The sequence below is a fragment of the Cladophialophora immunda genome, assembly GCF_000835495.1.
Source record: "Cladophialophora immunda strain CBS 83496 unplaced genomic scaffold supercont1.1, whole genome shotgun sequence".
Lineage (NCBI taxonomy): Eukaryota > Fungi > Ascomycota > Eurotiomycetes > Chaetothyriales > Herpotrichiellaceae > Cladophialophora > Cladophialophora immunda.
The window spans coordinates 7,446,600-7,465,145 of NW_015622541.1; the positions used below are offsets into that span (position 1 = coordinate 7,446,600).

Sequence of the window (18,546 nt, forward strand, 5' to 3'; positions counted from 1 at the left end):
ACCCGGCTCCCCGACAGCTCGACGAGTCGAAAACGATGGCCCCGAAGTTTTTCGAGGAGGAAAGTGCGCCGAGTGTGGGACCAAATGATCACGCCCACCAGAGTGCAGACTCTCTATTTCTATCCTGCAAGGTAAGTAGGGTGTTCTGCAACCCATCGACTTTACTACCTGCTAAGATACCATCTAGATCGATTGCGAATCATGTCGCTGTCGGGAAACCCTGACGACAACGACGACGACTACGTCGCTAGGCTCCTCGTCGAGGATGCGAGGAAGAGTTCGATGCGGTATGCTTCCCAAGGCCTGTCCGCCTTGCTGCCCAAAAGACCTACGGGCGCAGTACCGAAGCCGAATACCCGTTTCCTGAAAAATCTGGTCCGCGAAGCCGATAGTCACAATGCAAAACTGAAGGAGAAAGAGGAATTGGAGGCACGAATCCGTCTGAGGAAGATCAGAGACGCCGAGCACGCCTCCAGAAAACCTAGACAGGAGCGGGACGACGAGGACGGCCACGAGCAAGGGCGGAAGAGACGGCGATTAAGTGACGACACCGAGGACGCAAAGAGAACCAGGAGAGACAAACGGGATAGAGCCCGAGGTTCGAGACACAACGGGAGCCCCGAGCAGCGGAGAGAGCGGGATGATGAGGACAAGACTCGGGGGCGGCGGCGGCGGCACAGGAGTGACGACTTCAACGAGGACCCAGGCCGTAATGGATCTCGACGCCACACTTCCTCGCGACGAAGTAGATCTCATTCACGATCCAGGTCCAGGAGCAGGGAAAAAAGGGAGCACAGAGAGAGACGCACGAGGGCGAGGGACACCCACAGACATGATCGAAAGTCTCGCCGACATTCTCCACCCAGCGACACGGAGCCAGGAGGGCAACAGGACGCGGAGGACCGCCGTCGCGCACCATCGACGTCCTCGACGTCCTCGGACCCTCTCGCCTCGCTCATCGGCCCCCGCCCGACACTGGCCGACGACGACCAACGTCCGCAACGTCGTGGCCGGGGTTTCCACCACCGCCATCATCCCCCACACCAGTCCCGCTCAAACATCGACGCCCACTTCTCCCTGGCGTACAACCCCTCCACACACGACGCGGGCCTCGACTCAGACGATCTGGATCCGGACGACGAAGGAGGCGCCCTCGATGAATGGACGTCGGCCCTCTCTGCGCTTCGAGATCGGCGAGCCTGGCGCGCGAAACAGGCCGAGCGCATGAAAGACGCGGGGTTCACCGAGGAGGAGATCACGCGGTGGAAGAAGTCTGCTTCCACGTCCCGCACCCCCCTGACCAGCGGGGGGGACGAACAAGGCGACGTCCGCGACGTCAAGTGGCGCAAGAAGGGCGAGGAGAGGGAGTGGGACGTTGGCAAGACGGAGACGAGTCCCAGCGCACTGCTCCCCACACCCGGACCTCCCGCCGTTGATAAGGCAAACACAGCGCCGAGAAGGACTCATGTGAAGAAGGAAGAAAAGAGGGGCCAGGGCGTCGACTCGGCATGGCACCGACCCGAAAGCGCCTTCTTGAAGCAGTTCAAGAGCGCCCTCCGCTGAGACACCCTCAGATCCTGCTCGGGGATGCATGATGCGGACCGAGTAAAAAGAACGAATCACCATTGCATGGCACATGGCTGGAAGGAATCGAGGCTGTTCTGTGCCGTTTGTACATCGTTCCTGCTTGAGACGAGAGGGCTCTTCTATCTGTCAAGTCGTGAATCCTATAACCGGACAAACTCGATCATCTTACACTATATCTATACCCTACGGCATAGTCTGCTTCAGATCGCCCAGCTTGGTCCCAACTCTCCGTCGCCGCTGGTCCTTCCTGGACCTTTTCATACTCCGTTTCTTCATGCCTGTCACCCTTTGCTGTCCTCCCATGAGTTACATCATAAGAAGCGGCCATGCGCATTCCTCCTTCGTGCTCTGAATCGTCCATCCCGTTCGTGAATCAGGTTCAAATCTGTGACAATCAAAAGCCCTCCAACACAAAACAGAGCGCAAAACTCCTCAACCCCAAACTCCCAAAATCTCCCTCAAACCTGCGTTTTGATAAACAGGGCCACCCAGTTCCCAAGATCCAGACAAATTGCAGTCACAGCGCTGTAAATCAAATCTCTTCCTCCTTTTGACCGCCCTCACCCTCCCCCTCCACTCCCCTGACTATCGGGCCTGAACGTCTCACCTTCGATACTCCTCTCGCTTCGGTTTCTCTTCCAGAATGCGAGTCCCAGCTTTAACCTACTCCTTCTCCTGCCCATAGTTTTGGTGCTGGCTTTCCTGTCTTTCGCACTTGCTTCTTCCACGTCTCCATTGCTCAAAATGGTCGTATGAATGTCGTATTTGCTGCTTTCTCTGCTGGTTGCGCTGTTACTGCCCATGCTAAAACTGGGTCTCAGTACCGGACTTCCTGAGTGCATCGGTGCACTTACTGCCCGGTTGCGTATAGCCTGAAGGCTGTTTCGAAGTCTCGTCAGTTCTTCGCTCTTATCAGAGGTGTAGCTTGTAGCTTCAGTGCTTCCACTAGGAGTCAGCATTTGCCCCTCACCGGCACCACCGCCCCTCAGGATGCCGCTTGTCGTAGTGTCGCTCTGAGGAGACCTGGCCGGCGGTGATGTGTCGATCGCTTCGATCTTGGGCTGCTTTGACGCGACGTCACTCGCCGGTGCGCTAGCACGTAGGCCGGGATGTGAAGGATTGTATTGTTGCTGGGGATCGTAGGTTCGCACTGGTTCATCTTTCTTTGAGGTCGCAAAATTGAATTCGTGCACGTCTTCCACGTCCGGTGCGTTGCTTCCTTCCAGAGCTTCCTGTGGAATAGCCTCGGTTCCCGCGCGCATTGATACTGCATTATCTCTTCTTGTGTCATTGAGCGGTTGTAAAGACACTGCGGCGTCATGTCCTGAGGTTGTTAGCCGCGGAGTGCTGCTGGAAGTGGTGTCATTATGCTTCTCTCCGCCGTGAGTTCCATCCAGCGTAAGTTCTACCGGAATGTGTTCGCCATTGACGAGAGCGGATCCCGACCGCTCACGGTCGGTCACCTTCAAATTCTGCCCAGATTCTGCAGCCGATCGCCGACGAGCGGTCGTATCAGCCGCCAAAACAGCTATGCCTGCAGCGGCTGCTAATGACGACTGCTGAGAGCTGTCCTGCGGAGTAGTGTTACTACTTTTCCGGCCACGTCCGGATTCAGATTGTGGCTTCTCCGGCAAATCGTCTCCATCTCGGAGTGGAGATGTTGGTAAATGCTTCTCCTTCCCATGGTCCTGCGCTCGGCCGACAGGACTTTGAGTCCTGGGGCTTATTGAACCACCATCACCAAACCCCGTGCCTCTCTTGACGAGCTGCAGTTTCTTTTCGTGTTCGGCTCTTGTAAACCAAACGCCTTTGTTCGTCAGGATCTCGTCGGCGGCGAACCGCATGGCGGGAATTATATCAGCCACATTTGCAAAAAGCGGATGTGCGAAGATGGTCATGAAACCGATCTGGCCATTGGCAAGCTTCAGCATGTTGCCCAGCTCGGGAGGACCACCGAAGAGTGTCGTCTCCATTCCAACGGCTTGCTCCATCTCTCCTTGATGCGCAAACTCCTTCTGAAGCAGATGGGTCCATTTCTCGGCCACCAGCCATGGTCGCGCCTGTTACCGTGAGCAAAAAAAGAACGGTTTAGAAGCTGGGGTGATGTGACATACCACATTGCTGATGTCAGCGCATTTAATCAACAACCCACAAGTCAAAGTCCGTGCCCAATCAATGTCTTTCGGAGACCATCCATCGGTCGCTCCGCTCTCGTGAATCTTCTCCTGTAAGTTGCCCAGTTGTTGCATGTAGTCGGAATGAATGCCCATGTCCGTAGCGAGGATGGTACTGATCATCAGTTTCCGAAGGGCTTTGTCCTGGAAGGCAACGTGCCAGTGGCGTCGGAGAATCTGAGAGTAAGCCGCACAGTGGAAGGCTTCCAGGACTGACTGGTCGTTGTACAATTGTGCAAGAGGTGCGTTCAACTTTACCAGAAACATATTGTTGACACCAGGATGGCCGACGTCGTGACCAATGGCGGAGACCAAGAGGGTCAGCGCTTCGAATGGTCCTAAGAGGCGGGCGATCGGTGATTTTTTGTCTGCGAAAGGAGATGGCTCGGCACCGGCTGGATATGGTGGTAGCGTGCCTATCTGGAGGAGGAAGTAGAACACGGATTGCAAGACGTCGACAGCGTGCCTGAAGTTGTGATATAGGACGAAGGAATTGTATGCTACACGGCAGCCTTGCATGAAGTGAAGTAGGTCGCCTGTTCGGTAGGTAAGCGAGCTGCGACGGCATCGGTTCAGGAAGAGACTCACGTTGATTCATGCTCCATTGCTCACACTCTTCCATTTGAAGGCAATGATCAAGCATAAAGTAGCCAGCATAAACCAGCTCATCCTCTGTAAAGTCATGGCCAGAAAAGTCCCACCGGCCCACGGCTTGTGCCACTGCCTCTTTTCGCGACTCTTGCACATACAGATCGCGATGTTGGTAATCTTCGATAATATTTTGCGGCTCGCAGATCCCCTTCAGTAATTTCTTCACCATGGCCTCGCGAAGATAAGCATAGGGTTTCTCCTCTTCCATACCGACCCATGATTGCTTCCGATTCCTCCGGGCCATGGCCATGAAGCCTGCTTGCTCCTTTTTCGCATTTTTGTATATTCGATAAGCGTGGACGGTTAGACCCATGATCCCGGCTTTGTCCAACGGGCTCTTTACAACATCGAGTGCGCCAGCATCCAGACACTGTAGCATTAATTGAGCATCAATGATATCGGACTTGTCTTCGATCGCGACAGGTTTGGACTCGGGGCCAAAGGGAGCCCGAGACACCTCGGGTTGGGGCTCTGTGTCCATAGCCAGGTCCTGAGAATCACTCCGTTTGGGTTGGACAATAGCCACCGGAATGATCAGCTTCGCACCCTCATCAACTTGTAGATCAGACGCTATTCGAGACAGGAGTTGAAGGCCGTATGACTCGTCGGACTCGGAGGAAAAGGTGATCTCCTTCCTCAACAGGCTTGGAGACGGTAATGGAGAGTCGGAGGATGGAAAGAATCGAGGCCTCGCTTTTGAATGCTCGTGCTTTGACTCGGAGCCTACGTCAAAGCAGGCGAGGATCGGGGTACAATCGAGCTTGACCTGGTCGTGGAGTTCGGACAGTTTTGAGGAAAACGCCCTTCCAGAACTACATACATACACTGGAGGTCTCGACGTCAGCCGGCAATGGAGCTTGGAGAAACAGCTCTGCTTACCTTGGTTAAACACAGTCAAAAAGGCATTGACGTTGGTCTGTAAGTCGAGGGGCAGGTCCGAAAATTCCACCTGCGAACCTGCTCTTGCGGGCGTGCTAGGAGACAGCCCCTCTCTGGAAATCCATCTTTCCGTGTTGAATCTTTCGTCAATGTATATCACTCGACAGGCTGAGGGGTCCATGGCGTCCGCGATGATTTGTATGGCAAGGAGGAGAGACCGTCGCGTCAAGAGGCTCTACGGGCCCATAATGCGATCAAACGGCCGTCGGGACGATTTGTGAGACCTCGATCCTGCGTTTTCCTCGTTTGGTGACGTTATGAGACTCTAGACAAATTTACAATAGATCTGACAGAAATCTTGACGAGCAGTGTACGCTTATTGCGGGCCCATTGCGCGCGAGACGGCGGCTGTCCTCGAACAAGCGGGCGAGGAAAGTGCTCTTTTCACCTGGAATCGGCGGAAAGAGGAGGACAAACTCTAGCTCGAGAGCTCGACGAGGTCGCCGGGGCGTGAATGAGACGAGTCGAACACGCTCAGGCTGCGCCGATTCGATGCCGCCGAGAGTCGGGGAGTGTGGACGGAGGATGGTAAGACAAGCTGCGAGTGGGTGGCAGGTCGCAGCTGTCAAGTTTTTCGAGTCTTCGGGTAGTCGCAGACGCCGCCGGGGAAAGTGACTGAAGCTGCAGACGGGCGAAACACAGACAGCTCTCCGGTGAGATGGTGGAAGTGACCTGGGCGATGATCCGATCAAAGAATCAAGCTGAGGACTGGAAGGAGGAATGTGGTGCAGGCAAATGGAGGTAGAGGATCGAGCTTGGGTCGGTCGCAGGAGGTCAGAGTAAGTGGTAGCAAGCAAGTGATAGTGTAGTAGTGGTAGACACTTGCGAGTTGGCTTCGCTGGGGGCGACAAGAGGGTGAAATCGAAAGGCCGAGCCCTCAGAGGTTTAGGGCGAACCCCCCTCCCCCCCAAGGATTAGTTGGCCCAGTGGCACCAAGCACCAAGCACAATTGGGCCTGGCAATGGGGGTGGATCTGGGATGGAAGGAAAAAGGAAGCGCAAGGGAAGGCGAAGAGAAGCGCGAGCGAAGGTGCAATCGAAGTGCGGAGCAGGCCAATGCATGCCGGCCAGGGCCAATTAGGGCCCGTATGGGCCACGCCGGGCCAGTCGAGGGCCAATGGGCTCGCGGGCGGCAGCCAAACGGCAGGCCCTTCTAAGTAGAGTTAGGGGTCCTCGAGGCCCCAATGCTCAGTGCTCACCCTCCCATGGACCATGGGCCCGTGGCTGGTAGGCCCACTGTTTCGCTCCGTTGCCCATCATCCTTAGGGGGCAAGTGACCTGTGCTGCTCCCGTCACCCACCTGCGCTGCCAGCTATGTCAGCCTATTTATGTGATGTGCGGTGTGAAGAGAGAAGGCATCCAGTTTCTTCTCATCATCCCCTCCATCATCAAGAAAGCTTACCTTCCCTACCAAGCTTGGCCGTCTCTCTTTTGTTCCGCAAGCCGCTTTCTCTCTTTTGGGGAGCCGTGGCCAAACCCATAGCCTCCTTCGTCCAGGCACACGGGAAAGCTGCGCTTTGGCCCCCGTCCTTCTTCACCCTCTCAGGCTTCCATCAGCCTTCTAGAAGCCGCCCATCATTTGTCGGACCACAATCGCCTTTCTCCAGCAAAGCAGAAGGGCAGATGATCATTGTTTTACTTTCTTGGCCTCCATCACTTCGTCATCCCTCCTCATGGGTGTACACGTCACTGGCAACGACGAGTAAAAAAAAGAACGCATTGGTGGTGGATACTCATTCACGACAACTCTTGCAGGGCAATCGATTCATGGCGCAGCTGACTATGATATCAAGGGAACAGCCGCCTACAGCGCTGCTTCCACTCGAGTCCGCTCCCAGGAGATGTATTGTTTCGTCACTTCATCCAGGCCTGGCCTCTGCTGATCCATACACCCGGCTGTGTCGATCCGTGCAAGGGGCCCATCTCCCTCTAGCCTATTCGAATGGTCCTTTGGCTCTGCTTCTAGCCTTCTGCATGTCGATCCAAACGAGCATCATCTCCTCTGGTAGTGACACCATGATTCCTCCCAGATTGACATATTTCTCCACCGGTGCTCGGCCGTTTTTGTCATTCACACCATCCACTAGTCCCGGCATTTCCTCGTAATGGCTTAGTTGTACAGATCCAACCCCATGCTATGCAGCTCCCATTGCAAGGGCCACTGACTGGTATCTGGGTGACCCCGGCGTACGCTATGCAGAAGACGGCTGGAATTGTGACACAATCGGGGACTGGAATTTCGTCGGCCTCGGGCTCTCACATGCTGTCCTCAACGGTCGAGACTAGCCGCCTGTTTGAATCGCTTAGCCAGACTTTCTGACGGGCTGCCAGGGTCGAAAGATTCATCCTCTGTCTGCAAACGCCACGGACGCTTCAAGGGCCGCTCACCATATGTTTCGAGTATCGCCAATAGGGTTCCCCATCCTGGTGATTCCGTTAAATGAATCGCGTCCACCTGGTCGCGCGTGGTCGCCACTCGACATAGAAGCTGTTCTTCTTCCTGCCACCAAGGTCAGAGAGATGCCACGTTTTTCGAGAGGGTCAACTTACCTTGCTGAATACGCCCATCCCGTGTAGAAAGCATAACAGATGGAAGTCGGAGACTGCGTCCACCGATTGTGACGAGCGCAATTGTTTGGCCACGTCCACGGGATCCTGGCCCTCGGCCACAGCCTCCCGATTCTCAACAGGAAACTTGCCGTTCTTGAAGAGAGGGCTGGGCTTGATGGGCATGCCCGCAGTCAAAGATACCAACAGATATTCCACGGGGAAGCTGGGCTTGGCGTTCTCTTGCACATTCGCACCGTACTCATTGATTCGGCGATAGAATACCTCAGGTATGTATCGCGTTCTGCCGTTCGGTCCTTGATCATCTTCAGCCTGGACCAGCATCACGGAGGGATCTGCCGAAGGCTCCACGATATCTGCGCGAACCATCTCGACCGCAGCGTTTGATGCCTGGTAAGCTCGGATTGTGATACTCTCGTCTTCATCTCCGGTGACGACGCAGGTTACAAAATTTGAGCCGAATCGACCCGTCTCACTCCACTTCGAAGGCTTTGGGTATTGAGCTTGGAGCCGTGCGGCGAACGCAATCTCCAGAGACGAAAGGAAATACGAGTCGATGTGCCGCTTGCAGACGGCTTGACCCTCTCCTTCCTCAGGGGCCAACAGATCGGTGAAAATGACTCCCACCCGCTCCAGGCCGCAGAGGCGGGCAACCTCATCAACATCCTTCTCATTAGGCCATTCCAGCAGTGTCAGCCCGTCAACTTCGCACATTTGAGGTGGTTCGTAGATGGCTTCGACCACCGCCTTGACACCCAGGGGTACTTCTGTGTACTCTTCGTAGCGACCATATAGAAACCCCAGTCGCTGACTGCCGGACTTTCTCCAGAAATCAATCAGTTTATCCACCATATCTGCCGAGGCAAATTCAACATGGTCCACCATTCGGAATTCTTGCGGTTGTAATGTGATAGCGCTCGGCTGGCATTTTGTACAGATTCCTTCGGGCCAGGGAGGATGACCGGACGGACAGTCTTTCCTGACGCGGTAGTATGGTTCGGAGAGTGGCGGCATATAAGAGCTCTTCAACTCGGGTTTGTTGGTGGCGGAATTGATTTTGCGCAGATAGCTGTGGAAGGATAGATGTTTTATTTTCCTCTCGTCGAGATATTTCTTGTCGTAGGGCTCCAGAGGCTGACAATAGTCGCACATGCCTTTGGGCCCATGTCGACACATCTTCAGGTCTCTAGGTCTTGAAATCTTCCCGTCCAGCCTGTCTAATCTGTCATCCAAAGCTGACTGTTTTACAACTTCCCATGGGTTCTTCACCAGAGTTGGAGAGGTAACCGTCGGGGCGGTCACTGGGGCGGTAGGTGCTGGCAAAGCGATTGTGCCGTTCAAGCGTCGAGGGGCGGAGGCGACATCGCCGTTGGTGTGACCGTTGGACATGGTCTCGTGTTCTGAGAACCCGATGTACAGCTTGTCTCCATGTTGAAGTCCAACTTGGCGCAGTTCGACCCCGGGGAGGTCGACGAGACGTCGCTCTCGATCCGGGTCCGGTTTTGAGCTGACGGGCTTGTTGCTGAGGACTATAGAGGAGGCGTCGGTATTCGCTGGGAGATTGTCAAGGATCTGGAAATCCCCCGATCTTGTTAGCCAATTCAATTTTCCCTTTCGAAAGGCGCAGGATCGGAGTTTACCATGGCAGTCAGCGATGTGAAGTGCAGGGTTGGCTCGACGTTCAGGCGAAACTGGCCCCATTTTGATTCAAATCGCAGTAACATGGTGAATTGGTGCGGGGAGGACGGACGAGGATAGCGGGAGGGGGACTGAGGCCCTGCAGATATGGGATGGAGGCGAGACGGCCGAGGGTTCGTGGAAGATAGACGGAGGGACAGAGGAAGTCTGGTGAGTGAGGATGAGTACGGGCGGAGGTTGCGGTAAAGGGCAACAAAGAAAGTAAACGCAGAGGTCGAAGTGACCTCGAGAATTCCTCCTGTACCTGAAGGTAGCGAGGCTCTAGATGGCGAAGTTGGCGGTTGGCTCGGTCCTCATGCGAGGATGGTCACAGAACTTCTCCGAAAGCGCGTTGTGGCCAGGCTCCAAATCTTACGTCATGCAGGCAGGGGCTGGTGAGGCCTGCAGTACATACTGCTCCGTATATACTCCGTGCTTTGTATGTATATACCTATACCCCTGCTTTAGTGGAGGACGCGAGGGTATTAGAGCACATCTTCTTTTACTTTTCTCTTCGTGCGGCCCACTAGAAGATCTTGCTGTCTTCACTATGACTGATTACAAAACCACTCTTTCAATCCGTCGAAGAGTCAGTAAAAAGACATGTATAAATGAACCGCTAGATACCCACAGCAACATCACAGAACCATAACTCCATGGCCCACAGTATTGGTTATCGTATGCTGGCAATTCAAACTCCACCTCATATGTACTTCCAGAAACGCCATCAATGCCCCGAATATCAACATTCCCAGCTCATAACTTCGTGCACATCAAACAGAAGATTTGCCGGTACTCATCATGAAGCCTTGTACAATTGCCCTAGCCGCTTTTCCAAGACCTTTCGTCCTTCATCTGACCTCCAGACTTCTTCTGACGGTGCTCCTTTCACAACATCCCAGGCGACCAACTTGTCAGTCACCTTCGTCAAATCTTCTTGCTTCCGCTCCCAGTCCTTGTCCTTTTTCAAATGGACTCCTGAAGTGACCACAACAAGAGGAACACTGCGATCTTGGATATTGCGGGCGCTGACAACCTCGTTCTTGGTCAATGAATCGGCTACCAGGTTTTCTTGCAGCTTGTTCTTGATAAACTTGCCGCCCTGGTAGGAGGACTTGCCAAAGACCCTGTCTTCCTTGGTTCGACCCCTGAACAAAGCTCCCGCTAAGCGATCGAGACCGAGCGGAGATATGATCCCACGCCCCCACAGAATGAATCCACGACCAGGAGCGCCGACCTTGTAGAGAAGGTCTTCGTGGAGGCCATCGATGAACATCATTCCCCTGATGTCACGCGGATGTCTAGCAGAAAAGACTCTGCTGTAGACGCTGCCGATACCCGCAGACACCAGGATCCACGGGCCTTCTTCACCTGAAATTGCCAGCGCCTCAGAGATTGCATCCGCGGACATGCCAGCGGAGTGGGGAGACGGCGCGTTGTCGGACCATGCAATCCCAGGTCGATCCCAGTAGCAGTATCGGTCAATCGTACCATTCGTCCACGCGTCGAAGGCCCATCCCTCGAAGCTGTCTTCCACAGGCATATAGCCTCCCTCAAGCAGGACAGTGGGGTTCGGCTTGCCGTCTGCATCAAAGGTCTGGTTGCCAACGCAAGCGAAGTGGACGGCATATTTGTCACCATCCACCAAATACCGCTCGCCAGGAGCCGCCAACGTAGCGTCCCTCGAGCGCAATACCAGTACAGCCGTAAGCAAGACAACGATGATCACGTAGATAACCATAAGAATGGTTGCTGTCAGGACAGCACACCACTCTCTCAGAGAACGGCGTGTCTCCTGGCGACCAGTAAGCCGTACTTCCTCTTCCGCCTTCCCCCACTGAACCGCCCTGTTCGTTATGACATTATATAGGCCGATCAAGGCTGCCCATATTACCGATGCAATCCCAATCCAGCCCTCTTCGAGTCTGATACGAGGTACTGCGAGGATAATAATCATGTCGATCAACAGGATGACTGAAATTGCCATGCTCAGAACGCTCATGGCCGTGGATGGAGTAGCAAAGAAGAGAAGAGCGGTCAGGATGTTGCCAATGGTGAGGGTGGTCCAGGCGACGTCAAAGAAGCCCGAGCCTCTCGAGTTGAAATGAGGAGGACTGACGAAGATGGATATGAAGAGCAAGGTCCACCACAGGCATGTGATCATCAAAAAGAAGACTTCGAGCCATCGCAGAGCTCTCACCGAGAACAGGTTGTAGGGTGAGACCTAAGGGGGACAATTAGCTTGCTGATGAGTTGGGCCGTTCTTTATAATGACTTACAGCAGGGTCATCAGGACTGAGAAATCCGGGGCCTCGATCACGGCGAGGCAGTAGCCGTGTTCTTTCATTGGCTTCTTCTGGAGGTCCGCTGGACTGAGGATGGGATGCGGTGGCTGCGGCACTGTCTTCGTCCTCCTCTTGAGGGGCGTGGCCGTTGTCCTTCTTGCTACTTCCCCACAAAGACACCATGGTGACCGATCTGAATGAGTCCCAGCTACACGGAGGGTCGAAACCGGCAAGGCTCTAGGTAGGGACCAGAGGGCGTGGAGATTGTGTACGAGTGCTGTTTAGCACATATCCATCAGGTCTCTCCGTGAAGGAGGATTACTAGAAAAGAGAGGTATTAGGACCAAACGACGAAAGGAAAAAAAAAGAAGAGCTGAGCTTGAAGCTTTGAACGACTATGAGTTGTGGTGGTGTCACCTGCAAAACGGGGATGCTCACGACGTCATGGAGGCCGCCGAACCTCAACTGCGGGATATGCTTCCATGCGATCGTCAACAGCTGCCGCAGCTTGCGCTTCACTGGCTACCTAGGCATAGGCTGATCAGCACCTTGATCTCTCGCTTCTCAGCCAATTGTCGGTGCAAGTGATTCGTCATATTGGATAACGAGCCTTCGTCTGCTCCAAAACAAAACAGCGCTACGGTCTCGAGGATCGAAGGACATGGGCAACTTCACTCAAGGTGTAGAACGACAGAAGGGCAAAGTCAGAACAACCTGCGGCGTGGCTGCGCCCTAGAAAAACAACTGACCAGCATGGCCCTGTCTTGACCAGAGTCTAATGAAGAGTCGCCAACCAATACTACGAGCATTGACAGCGACTGAGGCCGAGACCGACGTCCCAAGCTGTCCGACGTCCTCTTGGTCCTCCCCAGGCTGCCCCCTCCAAAACTGCGCCTGGCCAACAACACTCGTTCCCGCTCATCCTTGCCACTATGCATTCCACCACAACAGATCACACGACACCGCCACACACCCTCGACACACACCTCCAACCCCACGGTTTAGTCACGGCACCAGAACCACCTTGCATGAGCCACACCTTATTCGTCCCTCCTCTTATCGATGTCGTCCCGAGTCCATGAATTGAATTGACAGCCTTGTCTCGACTTGCAGGATTCCGTGATGAGTGATCTGCAGAAGTCCTTTGCCCGAGCACGCTTGTCTCATCTCCCTCCAGAGCCACCGACCCTTGTAGATGAGCAAGATGAAGAAGGCGACGATTTGACGGCGCTGAGGCCAGGGTCTCCAAATGATTCCTCTTCCTCGGCCTCTTCAGCATCCTCTACGGGTACTATTGTCCCGTCGCCTAGCCGGAATCTGTTTGAGAAACCTAGGAGGTAATATGAGAGTCACGCCCCTGCCCAGATCATGACGGCCGCTAACACACATGATAGTGCTGGCATAAGATCTCGTAACGCACCTCTTCCTTGGGATGATTTCTTTACCCAAGACCTTGCTTTCGATCAAACGACACCCTCAGAGACAATCCATCATCACGTCTATCTGACTCCTCCTTCCGTTTCCGGCCCGCTCTTCGTTACGCATCATGGGGCTGGCTCCTCAGGCTTGTCATTTGCTGCCTTCACTATAGAATTGCTGAAAGTCCTTCCAAATGCCGGTGTTCTCTCATTGGACGCACGGGGACATGGACAGACGACAACGACGACTTCATCGGGTAGCTCCCCTCCCTCCCAAGACCTCAGCTTAACCACTCTAGCAGAGGATGTGGCCTTCGTCGTCAATGCTGTCAAAGCATATATGAAATGGTCAACCTTGCCAGATATCGTGTTGATCGGCCACAGTTTAGGAGGTGCCGTTGTGACCGAAGTGGCCCACGAGAGACTTCTCGGCAACGCCTTACTAGCATATGGTGTCCTCGACGTAGTAGAAGGTTCGGCTATGGACGCCCTGAAAAGCATGGACACCTATCTCTCCACGAGACCCAAGTCCTTTCCTTCACTTGCTTCAGGCATCGAGTGGCACACTAAATCTCGAACGATTCGGAACACCACCTCGGCTCGAGTGTCGGTTCCGTCCCTGCTTCAAGAATCCAAAACAACCAAAGACACATGGTTCTGGCGGACTGATTTAGCTGCTACCAAACCGTTCTGGGAAGATTGGTTTGTCGGTTTGTCCAAGAAGTTTTTGGAGTCTCGAGGAGGTAAATTACTCCTGCTGGCTGGGACGGACCGACTTGACAAGGAGCTCACAATTGGGCAGATGCAAGGTATGCGAAGCTGGAGCCATCTCAAGTTCTCTTCTCCAACTTCAGCAAACCCCATGCTGACCTTGTGCATAGGAAAATACCAACTTCAAGTGTTTCCCGAGGCCGGCCATTTCATACAAGAAGATCAACCAGCCAAAACCGCTCAGATTGTGGCGGACTTCTACAAAAGGAATGATCGCACCGGACTCGTCCTGCCTCCAAAGGTCGACGACCTGATCAAGCAGGGGAAGCTGAAACCGGCCGGCATAAAATGAATCCGCTGTTGCAAATCAAAAGAGAATCAGAGACTGAAGGTTGGTGACAACTCGTGCCATTTTCAAGACCGACACATTTGCGGAGAAAACAAATGTTCGCCGTCCCCGACTCTCCGGCTCTGATTTCACAGCTCTCGGTTCTTTCTTCTCTCGTCGGAAATGTGATATAGAGTTAGACTCGCAATTCAACTGCCAGGACGGAGCCAGATACGAAGGATGGCCGTTTATAATCCCGGCGAGAGCTGCGACCTGCGCCTGAGTCGGAAATGGCTTTGCAACAAGGGGATTGGAACAGTCGAAGGACGATCAACTGGGAAGATCATGCTTTCATCACAGTCCACAGCTCATCCACGCATATTTGGGAGAGGAGAAGTCGAGATCACCAGTAGAGTCGAGTCCATTTGGTCTCTTGATAGACTGTCCAATAGGTATTATACTGATCGATCCTTACCTCTTACCCTTCATCCTCCCCCCGTTCTTTTTATTCTTCTTCTTTCCCTTCTCCTTCATCATCCTCCTTACTGCCTCCTCACTGCCCTTCCCCTTCCTCCACATTTTCCCCTCTTTTCTCTCACGCGCATCGTCTAGACGCTTCTTGTCTTTGTTACTCAGCTTCTTCTTCTCTGTCCGCACCTTCACGGCTCCCACCCCGTCCGGCCCGTTCAACTCCATCCGTCCCTTGATCTTGGAGTCGCGTTTCTCTTTCTCGGTCTCGAACCAAGTCCTCTTTGGCCGGGCCATGATTTCGGACTCGTGCTTGATGAGGTTTTCGCCGCGCGCGATCTCAGCCTCGGTGGCGGCGAGTTGCTTTTCCTCTCTCTCCTCTTTCAGGATCTCCTCGATCTCCGACTCGAGATCTTCGAGCCGTCGGTGCATGGCGTCGACCGCCTGAACATCCATCACGCGAGACACGACCTTCGCGCCCTGTTGTCGGGCGCTCTTCACCGCCGCTTTGACCACCTTCCGATCGGGTTCGGCGGCGATCGTGCACGCACGCCCCGAGCGGCCTGCTCTGGCCGTGCGACCAACGCGATGCAAGTAGATCTCATGCGTCTGTGGCGCTTCGTAATTGACGACTGTCATGACGTTTTTGATGTCGAGACCTCGACTGGCGAGATCCGTGGCGAGGAGGTGTGTTGTCCTGCCGTCGCGAAAGGCATTGACTGCACTGATACGTTGGTCTTGCGTCATGCTTCCGTGCAGTTCGCCGGCCTTTAAGCCCAGTAAGCCGAACACCACGCGTACACGATGGGCTTCCTTCTTCTGACGAAAGAAGACGATCGTGCGTTCGGTGAAGAAGTTCTGGCACAGCACGCATAGAGTAGCCAGACGCAAGCCCTCGCGTCCTTGGCGGAGACGGACGAATTCCTGAACTAGACCTGCCGTTGTAGACTTCTTTGCGTCGACGGATAGACGGACGGGACGATTCATGCCCACTCGGACCAATTTGTCGACGCTATCCGTCATGGTGGCGGAGAAGAGCATCGTCTGTCTTCCCTTGGGGATGGTGCGCAGGATCTCGTTGAGTTCGTCTTCGAACCCGGTCTCGAGCATCCGATCGGCTTCGTCCAGCACCAGGATCTCAATGTTCTCGACGGCAAAGCTGGCCGAGTTGCGCATGTGGTCGATGAATCTACCTGGCGTGGCAATCACGACGTCGGGCCGCTTTTTCAGGATGGTCTCTTGTTCCCGTAAGGAGAAGCCACCCACGACCTGCGCGAAGGTGATGTCTGTGAACCGCGCCAGAGCGGTGGCGACACTGTAGCATTGGACCGCGAGTTCGCGGGTGGGCATGAGGATGGCTACTCGCGTCGTGGGCACTTTTCGGGGGCGATATAGCAAGCGCTCAAGGATGGGGAGGAGGAACGCGGCCGTCTTGCCAGAGCCCGTCACGGCGGACCCGACCACATCTAGGCCTTGCAGGGCGACGGGAATGGCGCGGGTTTGGATGGGTGTTGGGGTCGCGAATGAAAGGCTGGCCAAGCCGCGTAAGATAGGCCGTGACAGGGAGAATTGTTGGAACGAGGATGCGGATTTGATGTCGGGTCGTGTTGTTTTGTCCTCGGGAGCGAAGAACGCTGCGCGTTTGGCTATCTCGTCCGGATCTTCCGAGACAGACGTTTCCGATTCAGCATCTGACTGATCGGAGGTTAAGTCGTCGGGATGAGCTGTTGGAGAGGCCACTGAGTCGCTGTCGGACGCATTGTCGGTGTCGCCGTCGTCGTCGGTGTTGTCGTCTTGTTCTTTGTCCGCCCCTGAATCTTCCTCGTCTTCCTCATCCTCAGATGCAGCATCAGCACCGAAAGTGTCTGGAGCAAGAAGTTCGTCATCTTCGAAGTCGGGCATCTCCACGTCGTCCTCGCCATTGTCTTCGTCCACATCTGATTCTGATTCTGCTACTGCCCCTTGATGCTTTTTGGACCCAGTGGATTTTGCCTTCTTCTCTGCGCGACGAGCAATGATAGCGTCGATGTCGACGCCTTTCTTCTTTTGTTCTCGATTCTTTGTGGTTGTGTTGTCCTCGCCCCATCCGTCAAATTCCTCAAGGTCTTCGAGCACTTCGTTCGCTCCAGTATCAAACTCGAAATCAGGATCGAGGGCGCCATCTTGGACACCCGTATCTTCGCCGCTCTCTGAATCGTCGCCTGACGCAATACTCTCGTCCTCTGCATCTCTTCCCCTCTGCACCTTCTGTTTCTTGTTCTTGCGACCAGTTTTCTTTTCTTCCCTTTTTCGCTTGGTGCTGGTGCGGGGCGCTACGGTTTCCGAGTCATCTGTGTCAAGATCACTGGCTGGCAGGTCCTCATTGTCAGAGATTGTGAGGACAAAATCCTCCTCCGCTCCTGTACGAACCATGGCGGGATTGGGGTTCTGGGGCCCGTGGCTGCGCTCGCTTGGTCTGGGATGGTGAAGTTTGCACTCGCAACTTTTTTTTGTGTTTGACCGGCAGAATTTCCCAAGGCGGTGAAGGAGACGGGGATTGAGCCGAGCCATTTGCGTGCCGATACGGTCACCACCAGCCACGGCAAGCTTGTTTGTTCACTCTACGAATTCTATGAGAGCAGTCAAAGGACCAATCTGAGACTCGAAATTGCATATCCGGTGAACTGCCCTCAATGCACGCTAGGTGTTTCGGTGCGCATCCGATCTGTGGCAGCTAGTTAAAAATGTTGCAGGTTGCAGGTTGCAGGTCCCAGTCCACCAGAGAAATGCACCCGCGGCATCTGTCCATGTCCTTTTGTGCCTTGTAGCCCGGGGGCTCTAGGAGTACCGATGCCCTTGGTTGTTCAATGTCCTCGTAATGATGACAGGATCCTCCCCAGTGAACTCTCTGGACCTGGACGGGCGGGCCCTGACTAGAGGTGAGCAGGTTCCATATCACAGCCTCCGTATGCATGTGAACTTTTACATGCTGCCAGCATTGGAGAAACCTTTAGGAGAGTTCATCAACATTCCTCCCTTCCCCACCGCAGGTGCTTGTCGTCGGGATGCAAGCTGTGCGAGAACCAAAGTTGGATGCCAGACCGAGCATATGGGCAGAGATGACAGTCATTGCTGCGTAGCCGGGGACCTATTTGACATGTTTCTCCTGTTGCATATGGCCGTCCATTTGCTAGTTTTACATTACGAGGACTCGGGCTCCGAATGTTCCCATTGCTTGCCACGAGCACACGACTACCTGGTGGCTGTGGCTATGGCTATGGGGATACCACAGACGTCTGATGTATCAGTCCACATTGACCCGAAACATGGCGAAAGTCAAGCTCTGATGGAGTTGACAACAAGTCCCATATATACACAAGTATTATTCAGCGCGCGCAAGTACGTGGACGCGCACGGTTACCTCCGGAAGTCTGAAGGGGTGTCGCTGTCGTGTAACGGGGCCCAGGGATCAAGGGTTGGATTTCTGGAAAAGTGGCTTGCAGTAGCTTCATGAGAGCACCCCCTGTTCACCAGGACAGTCATGGTCACCGCTTCTTTGAATGCATCGAGAAGTCGCAGCAACCGTCGGCATTCTGGATGCGGTTTGCCTCAAACACGGTCTGGCCTGTTGGCTCCGAGGACACCTAGGATCGAGCCTCGTTATGTTAATGCCTGCACAAAGACCGCTGATCACCATTTGATCGTCGATGTTGGCTAAGGCTGGATCTTCACGTCTAGAACATGTCCTCTCAAAGGGCAAGG

General features: G+C 54.4%; 6 protein-coding genes across 10 annotated transcripts; 2 read left to right on the forward strand and 4 right to left on the reverse strand.

The window, feature by feature from the left end:
* The first annotated feature begins 145 nt into the window (after positions 1-145).
* Positions 146-1,805, forward strand: PV07_02189 (uncharacterized protein). Its single transcript, XM_016388782.1, has one exon. It carries the CDS (start codon positions 202-204, stop codon positions 1,561-1,563), a length of 1,362 nt encoding a protein of 453 aa, XP_016255710.1. The 5' UTR covers positions 146-201; the 3' UTR covers positions 1,564-1,805.
* On the reverse strand, positions 1,641-6,660 carry PV07_02190. 2 transcript variants are annotated; one of them, XM_016388784.1, is made up of 5 exons: positions 5,292-6,660; positions 4,350-5,237; positions 3,702-4,297; positions 2,442-3,647; positions 1,641-2,391 (listed from the first exon to the last, which is right to left on the reverse strand). In XM_016388784.1, the coding sequence occupies exons 1-5, from the start codon at positions 5,470-5,472 to the stop codon at positions 2,380-2,382; spliced, it is 2,883 nt and encodes a 960-aa protein (XP_016255712.1). In that variant the 5' UTR covers positions 5,473-6,660; the 3' UTR covers positions 1,641-2,379. The 2 variants fall into 2 exon arrangements, with proteins under 2 accessions (XP_016255712.1, XP_016255711.1); XM_016388783.1 differs by having other exon boundaries at positions 1,641-3,647.
* Positions 6,661-7,052: 392 nt separating this feature from the next.
* On the reverse strand, positions 7,053-9,901 carry PV07_02191. Of its 3 annotated transcripts, XM_016388787.1 has the most exons (4): positions 9,559-9,901; positions 7,901-9,490; positions 7,739-7,850; positions 7,053-7,640 (listed from the first exon to the last, which is right to left on the reverse strand). In XM_016388787.1, exons 1-4 carry the CDS (start codon positions 9,640-9,642, stop codon positions 7,633-7,635), a joined length of 1,794 nt encoding a protein of 597 aa, XP_016255715.1. In that variant the 5' UTR covers positions 9,643-9,901; the 3' UTR covers positions 7,053-7,632. The 3 variants fall into 3 exon arrangements, with proteins under 3 accessions (XP_016255715.1, XP_016255713.1, XP_016255714.1); XM_016388785.1 differs by having other exon boundaries at positions 7,053-7,850; XM_016388786.1 differs by having other exon boundaries at positions 7,901-9,901.
* Positions 9,902-10,114: 213 nt separating this feature from the next.
* PV07_02192 lies at positions 10,115-12,633 on the reverse strand. 2 transcript variants are annotated; one of them, XM_016388789.1, is made up of 3 exons: positions 12,319-12,633; positions 11,875-12,201; positions 10,115-11,819 (listed from the first exon to the last, which is right to left on the reverse strand). In XM_016388789.1, exons 2-3 carry the CDS (start codon positions 12,061-12,063, stop codon positions 10,395-10,397), a joined length of 1,614 nt encoding a protein of 537 aa, XP_016255717.1. In that variant the 5' UTR covers positions 12,064-12,201; positions 12,319-12,633; the 3' UTR covers positions 10,115-10,394. The 2 variants fall into 2 exon arrangements, with proteins under 2 accessions (XP_016255717.1, XP_016255716.1); XM_016388788.1 differs by having other exon boundaries at positions 11,875-12,633.
* On the forward strand, positions 12,570-14,818 carry PV07_02193 (uncharacterized protein). Its single transcript, XM_016388790.1, has 3 exons — positions 12,570-13,217; positions 13,275-14,107; positions 14,180-14,818. Exons 1-3 carry the CDS (start codon positions 13,003-13,005, stop codon positions 14,359-14,361), a joined length of 1,230 nt encoding a protein of 409 aa, XP_016255718.1. The 5' UTR covers positions 12,570-13,002; the 3' UTR covers positions 14,362-14,818.
* PV07_02194 (uncharacterized protein) lies at positions 14,331-18,127 on the reverse strand. Its single transcript, XM_016388791.1, has one exon. The coding sequence runs from the start codon at positions 17,353-17,355 to the stop codon at positions 14,809-14,811; it is 2,547 nt and encodes an 848-aa protein (XP_016255719.1). The 5' UTR covers positions 17,356-18,127; the 3' UTR covers positions 14,331-14,808.
* Between the last annotated feature and the right edge of the window lie 419 nt (positions 18,128-18,546).